At 41.0% G+C, this 14,704-nt stretch overlaps 2 protein-coding genes across 3 annotated transcripts; one reads left to right on the top strand and one right to left on the bottom strand.

Moving 5' to 3' along the window:
- Positions 1–660: 660 nt before the first annotated feature.
- Positions 661–6,163, bottom strand: myadmb (myeloid associated differentiation marker b). Of its 2 annotated transcripts, none has more exons than XM_044033945.1 (2): positions 6,054–6,163; positions 661–2,995 (listed from the first exon to the last, which is right to left on the bottom strand). In XM_044033945.1, the coding sequence occupies exon 2, from the start codon at positions 2,898–2,900 to the stop codon at positions 2,019–2,021; it is 882 nt and encodes a 293-aa protein (XP_043889880.1). In that variant the 5' UTR covers positions 2,901–2,995; positions 6,054–6,163; the 3' UTR covers positions 661–2,018. The 2 variants fall into 2 exon arrangements, with proteins under 2 accessions (XP_043889880.1, XP_043897890.1); XM_044041955.1 differs by lacking the exon at positions 6,054–6,163 and adding an exon at positions 5,416–5,636.
- A 4,054-nt stretch (positions 6,164–10,217) lies between these two features.
- On the top strand, positions 10,218–14,624 carry pex19 (peroxisomal biogenesis factor 19). The gene is made up of 8 exons (XM_044047037.1): positions 10,218–10,319; positions 11,062–11,150; positions 11,258–11,420; positions 11,509–11,594; positions 12,009–12,182; positions 12,272–12,442; positions 12,697–12,741; positions 12,974–14,624. The coding sequence occupies exons 1-8, from the start codon at positions 10,256–10,258 to the stop codon at positions 13,064–13,066; spliced, it is 885 nt and encodes a 294-aa protein (XP_043902972.1). The 5' UTR covers positions 10,218–10,255; the 3' UTR covers positions 13,067–14,624.
- Positions 14,625–14,704: the final 80 nt, after the last annotated feature.

Raw genomic sequence — 14,704 nt, 5'->3', positions numbered from 1 at the left:
AAACACAAAATGTAAAAGTTGTGCTTTCTAGAACACTTGACGTGTGGTTTTGAAACGCTGTCATTTTTGATAATGTTGCTGTGTGTGTTTGGACTCTCAGGGCCACTCTAGTTATGTAACCCTTTATATGGGATATGATCACATTACAATAAGAGCATCATGTGAAAGGTCAGCAGACATACAGTCTCCATTCTCAGTCATATTAATACAATTAAAGCTTTTGTGTGGTAATGATCATTTGTAGGTGGGATGCCTTTGCTAGAAGCTTTGATTTAGAATGAAAAATGTGAATGGGATGTGACCTTATTATAGATTTATAGTCAGATTGTAAAACTTTTGTTTCCTTGAGTATATTAGTTTTTTTGTTCTGTAGAAAATGAAGTCATGATATTCACCTGGTTTCCTCACCTATAAATGATGGTCCTTTTATCAATGGTGCGCAAGGCGACATGGACTCTTTTGACGGCAGCCATTTTGACAGGTCACAGTGGGAAAACGAAATGACGGCCAGGTTCCATTTAGCTTTCTTACTTTTAGGCTCACCACTGTTACACTACATTCATATTAAAAGTCCGATTTTAGCTGGACTAAGAGAATAATTTGGTTTTCTGTGTTTTATCAAACTGAATTATTTAAAAAAAACACAAACACACACAAACATCTGTTTACCATGTGGTTTTATTGAAACTCTGGATTAGCTTTCCCTACAACACTGATGTGGCGAGCTAAAATGAAACATGAACAGTGAAATAAAATAAAATAAAAAAAATGTTTGAGAATACAACAACGTATATGGAGAAGTGTTTTTTTCTCCTTTGTTTTTACAGCAACACTAAACCCAGTCAACATTTTGTCAGTTTAAGAAGTGTGAGTTTACAGATGCTTTGATGTTGGAGACGCACACGACTATAAACACATTGAAAATATGAACATTAAGTGCACTTTCAGTCGCCTTAATTGGGTTTTTAAATCCACAATTTTCCACATAGGGTTACACAGTATACATATTCTGGCCGTAGGATTGTAGCTTGCAGATACAGATATACATATGTCATTACAGGAGCGATAAGCTAGCCTAGCATTCATCTTAATATCATGTAAACCGTCTTAACTTCACTACTTCAAGTCTCAAAAAACACTGGAGCCGTGAAAAAAAAGAAGAAAAAAGTAAAGGCGACGACCCAAACTGCAGCAAACAGTTGAATTACTTCAGTGAAACTAAGTTGAACTTTCTTAATTAGATTTCCAATTGTGAATTTCAATATTCTCCTGGCTCCGTACAGCTGTTCAACTTTAACTTATTATAACTCAAATCAAATCAAAACCAGGTGACGTGCATACATTTTGCACAAAACAAAAAAAGGAAACAAATAAAAAAAATCAACAACAATAAACCATCTTTTTCTTTGGTTTTCTCATCAGGTCTCATGACAGACTATGTTTACATGCACATAGTATATTTTTGATTGTTTACTTGTTTGTATCTTTGGTCTATAGCTTCCACACATCACAAACAATACACCACAGGCACTGATAAGCCATAATATAATGTATACGTATATAAAGGTATTTTTTTGTATCTCGTGTGATATCAGCACATTCAGGTCTGACATATTTGAGTCTGTTCAGGTCACTGGAATCAATGTTTGACATTTACATGCTCCCACACACACAGAAAACAGAAGGCCTCTGTAATTTAAGGGGATATTGCGCTGTACGTGTAAACATAGCCATTGACCTCAACCTCTTCCTCCCATTATCTCTCTTTAAAGGTCCTAAGACTGGCAGTATATTTCACACAAAATCAAATTTGGCTAAGGTTTGGTGACACAGACTGCCTTGATTTTGTTTGTCTGACAACCGTTCATTTTTATTTTCAGAGCAAATTTCAAGCATTCACTCACAACATTGTATGTAAAATAGTTTAGACAGCCTTTTTTTAAAAAAAAAACTAACAAAAGAAGCCAAATTCAGTTTTATTTGGAGCCTACTGCTGGCCTTACATGCTTTCTCTCCCCTCAAGCACTGATAAACACCAGGCGGGTGGAGTAGATCAGATCAATCAAGTAGAGGATGAAGTTGACACCGGAGAGCACGGCCACCGCCATGAGCTTATCCCACACGCACAGCCCCATGGCATTGGCACACGTGTACGGCCGCTGATTAATGCCACCATTCTTCGGGTCAAAGTTAAAGATGGGCCAGATGATGGTCGCTGACAGGTAGAGGATCACTGCCAGCATGGCGTAGGAGGACAGGAAGCGGGCAAACGGGAAGGGGAGGCAACCTGTGCATTCACCTATGCAGAGCAGGATGATGGCGGCCGACAGGATGAAGCAAATGCAGTACACGGCCATGCAGTACTTGAGTGCGTCGTGGCGGTCGTACAACACGGGGTCACTGATGAAGACAAAGATGATGCATGCCACAAAGGTCTCGCAGACCTTCAGGAGGCCGGGGGCGGTCGCCATGTAGCCGGCCACCTCGCCCGGACGCGCCTTGCTGATGCTGACTTCACTGATGTAAGCGACGGCAGCCAGGAAGGAGAACACGGTTGCCACGATGCGGTAGTCACGGACCTCACTGGGGCCCTGGGAGCCCTTCAGGAAGTAGAGAGGGAAGATGATTAAGGCGGAGAGGCAGAGCAGAGCGGCGTAGCAGGCGAATGTGATGGGGAAGTTCTTCCAGGACACGGGGGCTTTGGTCTGAAGGCCGAAGAGCTCCACCAGGATGACAAGCAGAGTCCCAGCGAAGCTGAAGGTCCAGCAGAAGAGGCAAAAGTCTCCAGTGCCGTGGTAGAGTCTGCCGCCATGCACAGCCACAGAGAAGGCCACACAGGTGAAGATCAGGGCTGCCAACCGTGTCCACAGCAGAGGGCTGGACTTCAGGACTATCGCCATGATGGGAGATGGAGTTGGTGATGAGAGAAGCTAAAATGTTTATTTATTGTTGCCTTTTTTCAAAGCCACTTCCTTTATGGCGCAGCCAGAGAGAACTGCAAGAAGGAAAGACAATGAAAATAAGTACCATATAGCACAATACTTTAGGGTTCTATGTTATGTCTCTGACTAAATGAATTATACGACACTACCACTTGAGGGCAACAGCTTGCAGATTCTCCTCAAACAAGCTGCATACCATTTTAGACAAACAATGCTGTTATTGTATTTTTATGAATAGGAGAGAGAGAGAAAAAATTGCGAAAAGACAATTTCAAACCACAGATAATGACTGCACTGTGATCACACTCGGCACATTTACATCGAGCCAAATCGTCTCGTAAACACCCAAAGGTTTCTTTTTCCTGCCTCATATTCAAACTCCAGATTACAAATGTTCTCAGCAGCTTTCCTCTGCTGGCTGATTCACTCAGGAATTCCTCCATGTCAATGTCCTCAGTGACGGGTGTGGCGCCACAGTCTCCACTGACCCCACAGTGTGTCTATCATCATGCTCTTAAAATGACCCTCCTCTCGCCTCATCGACTCTGCACAACATTCTGAGACTTTGGTCTTTGAGAATAAAGCCACTTCATTTCTTAGTTCAGTGACTTATTTTACTGTCTTAACACTGCATCTCTCTGATAAACATATTTTGGCTTTGTATACAAGTGAGAAAACCAAAGCTGGAAATAAGCGTTTAATAATACAAAGATCACGATGTGAATTTTGTAAATGATGTTCTCGTTTAGCAAAAATAAATCGTGTGGACACCAGTGTGTACCGTCTAGTCGACGTCTGGTTACAGGTACAGTAACTAGTTTGAAATTCATCTCGAGGCTTACCTCCACTTTTTATATACTGTCTATGTTTTAGTAGATTGTTAACGTAGGTTTTTGTTCAGTGTAGAAACAGTCTGACCATACTGGCCGTCCTCTCCCCTGACGCCCACTTGGCTCCACATGCACTCCACTGTGTGTTCCCAGTGTTCACAGAGACACAGTTATAAACAAGAAGAAAAGGCCTGTTTACATTAGTCCCATTAAACACCTAAAGAGGCAGCTTTGACTGGCCGGGGGGGACAGGGGGCAAAAAAAAAGAAAAGATAGCTGAACTGAACTGTGGCGAGGTGTGAAAGTAGAGACGAAGACAGAAAGAGACGGAAAATGTTAAAAAGGGAAAGTTTTAAATCCTGCAGGGTGACTCACTTGGAGCTGTTGTGTGTGTGTGCGAGTGTGAGTGTGATTGTAAGAGGGAGGAACACGGGGGAAGCCCTGTGCCTCGGCTGCAGGAGGACAGAAAGTTTAAACACATTGATGGAGTGAAATAGCAGAAGTGTGAGTCACCACTGGGCCCCCCTCTCTTTCACCACTCCTTTCTCTTCCTCCACTCTCTGCCCCCTTCTCCCTTTACTCTTTGTAAGATTTTCCAGCGGCCTGATGTGTTCCAGATGTGCTGCAGTCTGGCTGCTGCTGAACAACTGGTAACTTTGTCACATTTGCCAAGTCCTTTCCTCTCTTTTTCACTTTGCTTCCTTCCCTCCTTTGCAGTCCCCTTTTGGTGGTGACTACTCCCTCTCTTTTCCATCAGTTGTCCCCCCTTTTTCTCCCGCCCCAGCTCAATATACGCCCACTCAACACGTTAAAGTCAGGGTACCAATTACGCTCCATGTAAACCACTCAAAATAAGCGTACGCGGAGGGTCGTAATGGAAAAATCAATCACGCTGCTCCTGCCGCCATTACTTTGCTGCTTATGGAATTGAGTCAGGAAAGAAAATGGGAGAGGAAAATATGGGCAGACGAAAGGGTGAAGAAAAAAAAAGAAACAAGAGCTCAGTTTGGGGAGAAAAATTATCTTTTCACAGCACGTTCATGGAAAACACGACAGGATCACACAAACAGGGGCCACTTCCCTACATGGAAGAGGTGCTGAAAATAGGTTCATCAGGACTGTAGCAGGATGTGACAGCGTCATGCACCTCACTCATACAGCAGGGGAATGTGTTCTGCTCACACAAAGCATACACATGTATCATGAAGCTGACATGATCAGGAAACAAGTGCTTGTGTGTCTCTGGCTGAGAGGTCTGCTTGTTTGGTTGTCATGACACAACATCGTCTAACTTGATTTCACCCATAATCCACTTACAGGGCATCCATGAAGAAGAAGAAGAAGAAGAAGAGCTCTGTGTGTGTGTGTGTGTGTGTGTGTGCGTGTAGGATACATTCATTAAGGTTTGAGCATGTGCGTTTTCGACGGCTATGACAGAATATGCACATTTTCAAACTGAATAAATTCCCCTTATTCAGCATTTTCCAGCAGAATGCCACGGTTGTCTGCACGCACACACACACACACACACACACACACACACATAGAGAACAAAGTAAAACAGTCTGTGCACCATCAGACGCTGTAAATCTCTCTGATTTTTAAAGTCATGCTTTTTTTTCCCCCCAAGCAGACCAGCTCACCTCATCTTCTCTGCAGAGAGTGTAACCTGATACAGCTCCTCATTTTATGACAAAGTGGAGAAACAACGAGGAACTTGTTGAATCAACACGTTAATATTTTAGACGTGTGAATCAAAATAGCAAAACAAAGCAAAACAGGTCCCTATAAAGTAGTTATCCAGCCGTGTTTTCATGCAGAGTTTCATTCATTGACAGTTAGGGTGGGTGTGCCGCCTGCCGCACCCTTCTCCTACCACACTTACACACACACTCACCACAGTGTAGCCTTCAAAACACAAACAAATCAACACACTGTGCATTTTGTCAAGAGAGTTACAAACAACAAGAACAGCTGTATAAAAAAACATCAAGTGTCATAAAGTTGCTACAAGAGCAGCTTAGAGATGAATAACGTTGTTTATTATCTATTTATACTATAACTTTTATAAAGATTTAAAGTTATTTTCTTTCAACATGTAAAAAATAAAAGCACCAGTATTGCATGCACTGATAGTATCACACTGTTATCATGACCAGGGCAGGACAATAAGATGCAACAGGTTACAACGGCAAGAAACTATGTTCCGGAAAAACAACAAAGGCACTAACATTCCACCTCCCCTCATTCCACCATTTGTATGTTTGTAAAAGTCTGTTACCTTGTGTCACCTGCTGCTGCTGCGGCTGCTGCTGCTGACTGTCTGTCTGTCTGTCTGTCTGTCTGTTCTACTGGACGCCCAGCAGTTAAGAGTCTCCTCAGCTCCCTGACTGGATTTACTATAGCAGCTCACAGAGAGTGGCTCCTCCCCACACAGAGAACCAAATTAGGCATCAAATGTCTCCACCGTTACTCACATCTGTCTGGGTTCTCCTCCTCCTTCTCCTCATCATCATCCTCCCTGCTGTTGAACACACCCAGGGTCGTACAGCAGAGGTTTACCTCTTTATAGTTTGGCATACTTGAAGCACATACTTACTTCTAGCTCTTGTTTGTAGCCAAACGTTGAAATGCACTTATTGTAACTTGCTTTGGATAAAAGCATCTGCTAAATGACATGCAATGTAATGTTACCTTCCTTCACAACCATTTCTGCTTGCTTTCTATACATCTTAACTCATGTAGGGTTGGCAGGGAAAGGGAAAAGTATGTAAATCACAAAGGGCAATTCTGTATTTATACCCAATTTATACCAAATGTTCTGATAATATAGAGTTACCTTTACTTTATGGAAAAGGTGGAAAGTAAAATAATCACATTTACTCATGTTAATGTAATTGAGTAACTTTTTTGTGTACTTGTACTTTTTAGAGTTTTTTTTTAAAAAATTTAATTTTACTCTTACTTGAGTATGTTTTTGGAAGGAGTGTACTTCACTACATTTTAAGATGATGTGGACAGGTGAGGACAGGTGAATGATGAGGACAGGCGATCGATGAGGAAAGGTGAGGAGAGGTGAATGATGACGACAAGTGAATGATGATGACAGGTGAGTGGTGAGGACAGGATAGGGACATGTGAATGATGAGGACAGGTGAGTGATGGGGACAGGTGAATGATGAGGACAGGTGAATGATGAGGACAGGTGAGTGATGGGGACAGGTGGTGATGAGGACAGGTGAATGAGGACAGGTGAATCGATGAGGAAAGGAGAGGTGAATGATGAGGACAGGATAGGGACATGTGAATGATGAGGACAGGTGAGTGATGGGGACAGGTGAATGATGAGGACAGGTGAGCGATGAGGACAGGTGAGTGATGGGGACAGGTGAATGATGAGGACAGGTGAGTGATGAGGACAGGATGGGGATAGGTGAATGATGAGGACAGGTGAAGACAAGTGAAAGATGAGGGCGAGATGAATGATGAGGACAGGTGAGTGATGGGGCAGGATGGGGACAGGTGAATGATGAGGACAGGTGAGTGATGGGGACAGGATGGGGACAGGTGAATAATGAGGATAGGTGAATGTTGAGGACAGGTGAGTGACGAGGACAGGATGGGGATAGGTGAATGATGAGGACAGGTGAGGACAGGTGAAAGATGAGGATGAGATGAATGATGAGGAAAGGTGAACGATGAGGACAGGTGAGTGATGAGGGCAGGATGGGGACAGGTGAATGATGAGGACAGGTGAGTGATGGGGACAGGTGAATTGGCATTAGGTCCCTGAGTGAGTGAGAAAGTTGAAGCATCTGTGACCTTTTGACCCACGTTGACTGCTACAGTATATGTTTACATATTTTATTTTGTCAGCACTTTAATTTGTAATGGTTTCCCTTTAATTAAAAACAATTCATGTGAGATGTGTGTCCCCTTGACCTTTTTGCACAACACAAGGAAGAACCACAACCTTGTTAAAAAAGTAACTTTTACTTGACTGAGTAGACAGACAGACAGACAGACAGACGACTTTATTAATCCCTTTGGGAGGTTCCCTCAGGGAAAGTATAATACGTTTTAAACAAGATACTTTTTTTACTTTAACTTGAGCACATTTTTAGACCAGTACTTTTACTTACTTTATGTACTTACGTTTTAATTTTTAATCTGTTACTATCGATACAGGAATCATATATAGGCTAAATATTAGTCAGCACTGTCTCCACCCTCCAAGATTATATTTGTGTGGGTTACCTAGCAGCTGCTGTGGTTGCCCCTGAAACCAAATTTAATTTACTGAGAATTGATGTGTTTCCTGTAAGGATACATGTGTGATGCTGCAGCTGCAGTTATCGTTTCCTGAAGAAAAGAGAAGCATGCCCTCACATGCATGCTCTTAAATGACTGCTTTAATTACACTTAAACCTCTCATGTTTCATACCACAAATATATATATACGTGTCCTCACTTCCAAAATGGAAGTACAGTACTTCCAAAAAAACATAATTAAGTAAAAATTAGTAAAATTACAAATTTTAAAAATTACTTTAAAAACACAAAAACCCTACTCATTTACAGTAACATGAGTAAGTGTAATTCATTATTTTCCACTTCTGCATAAGACTTAGACTTAGACTTATAGACTTCGTTTAATTGTCATTGCACAGAAAACACAGCAGTGAAACTGGCAACAAAATATTGTTGCTTGGCAACCGGATAAAACAACAACACAGTATTGAATTTTGAGGTAGTTATTGTAAACTATGACTCAATAAAAAAATAAATAAGTGTATATGTATATAAATATATATAAAAGTAGTGCAGATATACAAAATTTTGACCTCCTGCCAGACTCCTGCCAGATGCCAGCAGGGAGAACAATCCATGGTGGGAGTGGGTGTGGTCAGTGAGGATCTGGTGAGCTCTGGTTAGGCAGTGCCTGTGTGCAATCTTCTGGATGGGTGGGAGTGGAGTCCCAATGATCTTCTACTTATAAAAGGATATAAGTAGTTTTATACAATTTGGGTCCATATTTAATGTGATTATGACTCATTTTAGGCCACATTATGGACCCACTCTTGCACTGGAGTAATGGTGGTGGTATGAACTAATAAAACGTAAAGTTAAATATTAGGATATTGTAACTGACTGAGTATTCAGCCAAGCTTTGACCTTAGTTATATTTGGTTACAGCATTAGAGAAATTGCAAACATGATACAGTCTGTGGATTGGCTGGTATGTGTGTGTGTGTGTGTGTGTGTGTGTGTGTGTGTGTGTGTTGGTGTGTGTGTGTGTGCGTGTGTGTGTGTGAGAGAGAGAACAGTTTATAAATCTGACATGAAGGTTTTATTTCTGATATTTCCATAATGTTGTAATATGACATTCTGTCATAATTGAACATTGCTAAACCAGACTTCAGGCTGGTCAGAAAACCCTTACATTTGGCATTTATTCTAAGTTTATCTTAAGTATTTAGTTGGGCATGTACTTTTAAGTAGTTTATGCATGTACATTTTGCCATTTTGTCAGCAACGATAACTGCAGGTAATCAATTTTATTTCACACTTGTAGCTACTACTATTGTCATTCATCATCCAAAGTTGTTGACAAAATACATTCATAAACATTTAGGATGGGTTTAGTTTTTAGTGAGTAACTTATGGTATGATGATCTCACTGTATGAGGTTTGAAAGCAGCTGTTCCTGTGTTACTGCTGGATGTCAAGGGGATCAGTAAACAGATGTCTGCTGCTGCGTTGAAATGTCACAGCTGTGATATAACATTGGCTCACCATGGCAACCACACAGTGACAACACTAAGATAATGTTTAGAAGTGGCTGACATTAAAACTAATATTTGACAATATTCAGACTTCGCCCTTACAGAAATCATTTCACATTTATTGTTTCAAAATAATATAGGCCTACAAAAATACTTCTTTTTTTTTCAACCATAGATACCATCACCACCAGATGGCGCCATCATTTAGGCTAACTTTACTCTGGTGTGTACAGTGGAACAGTATTTCTGATATTAATACTGTTCAGAGAAAGCTTGTGTGACTGGTGGTACATGTACCACAGTTTGTGAACCGTGGATCTAATTAATTCAATTTTGGTTTCATTTCATTTAACTTAGCTTGATTTAATGTAATTTAACATAATTTAAAATACTGTTGATAGTTATTATTTTTAATAAAATAGAATAGAATAGAATAGAATAGAAATAATGTTCATGAAAAAAAAACGCTCCCATTGGACGCTCCTCTGTCAGTCATTGTATCAAACCCGCCCTATTTTAGAAACGTGAGTGTGATTGGTCTAAATCGTTTCATGATGTACAATGCGGGGAGCCACGCCTATCAATGTAAGGAAGGTAAAAACGAGCTCGCTGATTGGTCCGCTTTCCAGGCTAACCTTACCACGACATTTTTCGACAATTTACGACAAACCTGCTTAGTGGGTCTCTTGGCGAAGTCATGGCGTCCGGAGGAGGAGAGTCATCCGCACAACACGACGCAGAACTGGATGAATTACTGGACAGTAAGAAATATTATTAATCCGTGACATGTACTCACATGTTACCGACATTATTACGGTTTGTTTGGGGTTTTTAAAGTCTCTATGGTGTCGCACTGGGACCCTCGTTTCTCTCCTTACCTCCTCTCGCTCTCTAGTTAGCTTATATGCTCGGTTTTTGATCTTTGGCTTGTTCCGTAAAAATAACACGTTATCGAAAATATTTACATGAACAAACCAGTCAAAGTTGCAGGGGACTTTGTGAGAAAGCGTTATATGCTATTAACGTTAGCTGACCCACCAGTGTGTGAGACTTACTGAGCTGTTTGAACGCCCTTGAATTTATTTATTTAGATGTTAGTCGACATTGTTTAATTTAGATTAGATTAAACAACCCAGCTTTTTCAAGTAAGAAAGTACAATGGGAGAGTGTGCACAATGTGTAGTTAACGCTGTTAAATGGAGGAGTTATACAGTTTGATGGCTACAGGCAGGAATGATGTGTTGTTCAGTGGTGCATTTGGGTGGTATCAGTGTCTCGTGCTCCTATGACTGGCCAGCATGTCATGGACCACATCAAAGGCATTCTCTAGCACTGTCCTCATCTTAGACAACATTTGATCCTTCAAGACCACCACCCAGCACAGTTACTAGCCTTGCGTATCTATTTGTTATTATTATCATTCATATGTTTTCTAACTTATAATGTGAATGATGCTCAATTTCCTATGAGGCTTGTGGTTCCAGTATTGTTTCTTTCTTTCAGGTGCGTTGGATGACTTTGACAAGACATCGGCCCCTCCGGCCCCTGATCCTGCTGCTGCTTCCTGCTCAGCGAACAGCGATGCACAGAAGGTCTGCATGGGCCAACATCTCTTGTTTGACTGGTTTCTTCTCTTCTAATTGGATTACACCTGTCATTTATTTGCTGATTGTCAATGATCTTTGTTCTGCCTGTTTAGCCACCCATCCTTGAGGACTCAAAACTCTTTGAGACCCTCTTTGAGGGAGAAATGGCTGCTCAGGCCAAGGAGGAGTGGGAGAAGGCCATGACTGAGCTGGCACAGGAGGAGCCAGAGTTACTGCAGCACTTCCATAAGCTGTCAGAGGCTGCAGGCAAAGTTGGTAAGGGCTTCAGTTTGCATTGTTTGAAGTTTTCCTAAGTGTTGCCGCTTTGTTCCTACATCCTAAATGTGACCTGTGTTTTGTTTAGGAAGTGACACGGCCTCCCAACAAGAATTCACCTCTTGTCTCAAAGAAACTCTCAAGGGGATGGCCAAAAATGCAGACAACCTGCAGGTGGGTTAAATCAAGAGCCAAGATTGAACCACCTCTCACAGAGCTGCCCGCTGCAGAGGGCATTATTCCAGACCTGCAGTTAATGCAGGTCTGGAATAATGCCCTCTGCAGCAATGATCCCATGCAATGATCCCACTCAGCCCTCCAACTTTTCTTGCAATCTTTAGAGATCAGGTAAAATGTTCTCCCCTTTGCTTGTCCCCAACTGTTTTGGTGTATTGGGGCACAACAGATACCCACCATATTCACAGTTTATCAATTCAGTTGACAAAGAGACGAGTTGCTTGACATCTTGCCTGGTATATAGTGTATGTTGTCTGGTATAGTTTTAATTTCTGACTGTTGCATAATGGGATTTCAAGACGTCATAACTGTCAGAGCTCTGTATAACTATGTAGTATTATTTTCTTATAGTCAGCAGGACTGGCAGGAGATGATCTTGTGAAAGCACTAGAAGGTCTGGGTTTGGAGGAGGGCAGCGAAGGAGGCGGGGAAGACGGAAACATTCTGCCCATCATGCAGTCGATCATGCAGAATCTTCTGTCAAAGGAAGTGCTTTATCCATCTCTCAAAGAGATCACTACCAAGGTATAATTTAATTTCAGCAACAGTTAAAGATGATCTGTTACTGTCACTGTCTGTTTACTGTTTGTAATGAACAACCCTCACCCTTACAGTATCCAGAGTGGTTGGATGCAAACAAGCCAAACCTTAGTCCAGAAGATTACCAGCGTTATGAACAGCAGGCCAAAATCATGGGAGAGATCTGTAAACGCTTTGAGAAGGAGGAAGAGGGCACAGAAGATAAAGAGAGCATGTTTGAGGGTGTCATGGATCTGATGCAACAGGTAGATTTGACCACCAGGTTGTTTAATAGCTCATTATGAATTATTAAAGCTGTGTACGTTTGTTACAGTGTCTTTATCCTTGTGGGGCCTTGTTGTTGTACTGTATATATTTGTTACTGCAACATATCAAGTACATTACAAATATGCCAATATTTACATACATTATTTATTTTTATATATATATATATATGAGAGAGAGAGAGTTGTTTTTTTTGTTATATTATTTATTTAATAAAAAAACATTTCGCTAACAGCTGCAAGACCTGGGCCAACCACCTAAAGAACTAGCGGGTGATGCGGTAAGTTTCCACTACTCGACAAAACGCAGTGTGAGATATACATTACTTAGCATAGCTTTTAACAGCACATACATTTAGAAAGAATTGTATTTGTCTAACCAGATTTATTACAAATCCCTTTTGTTAACCTGCACGTACACCATTTATAATGTGCTTTATATGGTGTTCATTACAGCCAATTGTTTTTTTCTATGTGTTTTGATTAAAAAAAACACTTTCCCTTCTCCTACAGCCTGCCGGATTGAACTTTGACATGGAGTCGCTCTTTCTCCCCGGTGGAGCCGGGGCTGGTGCTGGGGCTACAGAGCAGTGTTCAATCATGTGATGAAGTAGCAGCGCATCCCATCCGAAGTACTGGTGCCAGAGGGTCACTCTGTACACGTCAGCAGTGAAGACGAAAAATAAGGAAGGGACGACAGCGTGTGAGGCAGGGGTCAAGCAGGAGTGTGACCAGACCTTCAACACCGTTCTCCCTCTAGTCGATGGTGTGGGTTTGGCAGAAAACATCAGGTGGTGGCATGAAAACCAGCCGTAGCACCACACACACGAACCTCTGTAAAACCACGGAATGCACAACTCAATTTAGACTTTCTTTTTCAACGTCCTTTTTTCATCATCGTTCATTTTAACAGCATTTCTTTAAGAGGAACATGCCACTGCCCCTTTTTCTATGTTGTTTTTACATACAGTTTAGTATCTTGGTAAAATTTATCAAACCGCATGACGGGTATAAACTCTGTGCCTTTTGCAGAATTACGTTAATTTATTGTTTTCGGTTTCCTCTTTCCACCATCATTCAGCGGAGCACTTCATATTATAGTTTTAATGTAGTGTGAATTTGACAGATTTTCCATCTTACTGTGTCTCTGATGTTTAATATAACTTGGTAACACATCTTTGTACAGACTGCAAAGGATTTGAATTAACGAGTTATCAAATTACTAACATGTGAAGTAATGAGAAAATATGTTGGGTGCATTTATTAATTATTTAAAAAAAGAAAAAAGAAGACGAGAGTATTCAATTCCCAGCACTTTCTGTGATTAAGCTAATTTAACTACACCCTTAATGTGAGTGTTGTTTCCCATTCCCAGGTATTGGCTTGAAATGATTGAGAAGGTGATTCCCGGATGCCTTTGCTTTGGTTAAAGTGATCATTAGAGCGTAGAGTTACAGTGCAAAGTGCTTCCCTTGTGATTCCCAGTGTTTTAAATGTGCAGAGTGGTGTTTTCTTTGGTATGGGGTCCCTGCGAGGAAAGAAAAACAGTTGAGTGGTATTCAGGAGTGTTTACCTCCGCTATGTATATCTTCTGTTCCCCCTGTTAAAAGTACATATTGTTCTTTCTCAAAGAAAACTGACAGGCAGATTAATAAGCATTGTGTTTATCCACACAAGGAGAGGGAAATGTGTGTAATTCTTGCAGAAGACCTCTAAAAACATCTACAGAATGGTTTACTTCTAACAGTGGCATTTTCACTGGCTGCTGTTGCCAGTGGACAAAAGTTTACTACTGTTTCTACAGAGAGAGGTCTAGAAATGTCATGACCATCAGCTCATAAATAACTGTATAATAATGGGGCACTACTGTGAATGGATTCAGCTGGCCATGCACTGAAACGAGATCCATAAAGCCCTGCAGTTGTTGTCATCAAACTGTTCAGCTTTCAGGGTCTACGCTAACATTTCCAGAGCAATGTTTAAAAAAAATACAGCCTAATGTTTGACACTTTTGAGTTGTAAATTTACAAAATAAAATTATATATTGCAACTTAAAGTGTGTCGTGAATTTTCACAATGACATGAAGTGGAGCAACATGAAGAAAATGATTTATTCAAGCACTGGTTAGTTACGTGTACTGTAATAAATGACTGTTTTATGTTGCCTGTGTCTCTGTTTCATTGCACAATATACAATATTGTCAGAGTGGATTTAACTGTCCAAAATCCAGTCTTGTCATTTTA

Source organism: Solea senegalensis, linkage group LG1, assembly GCF_019176455.1.
Source record: "Solea senegalensis isolate Sse05_10M linkage group LG1, IFAPA_SoseM_1, whole genome shotgun sequence".
NCBI classification, from domain to species: Eukaryota; Metazoa; Chordata; class Actinopteri; order Pleuronectiformes; family Soleidae; genus Solea; species Solea senegalensis.
Note: the sequence above shows the minus strand (reverse complement) of the source record. Positions and strands in the feature narration are given on the sequence as shown.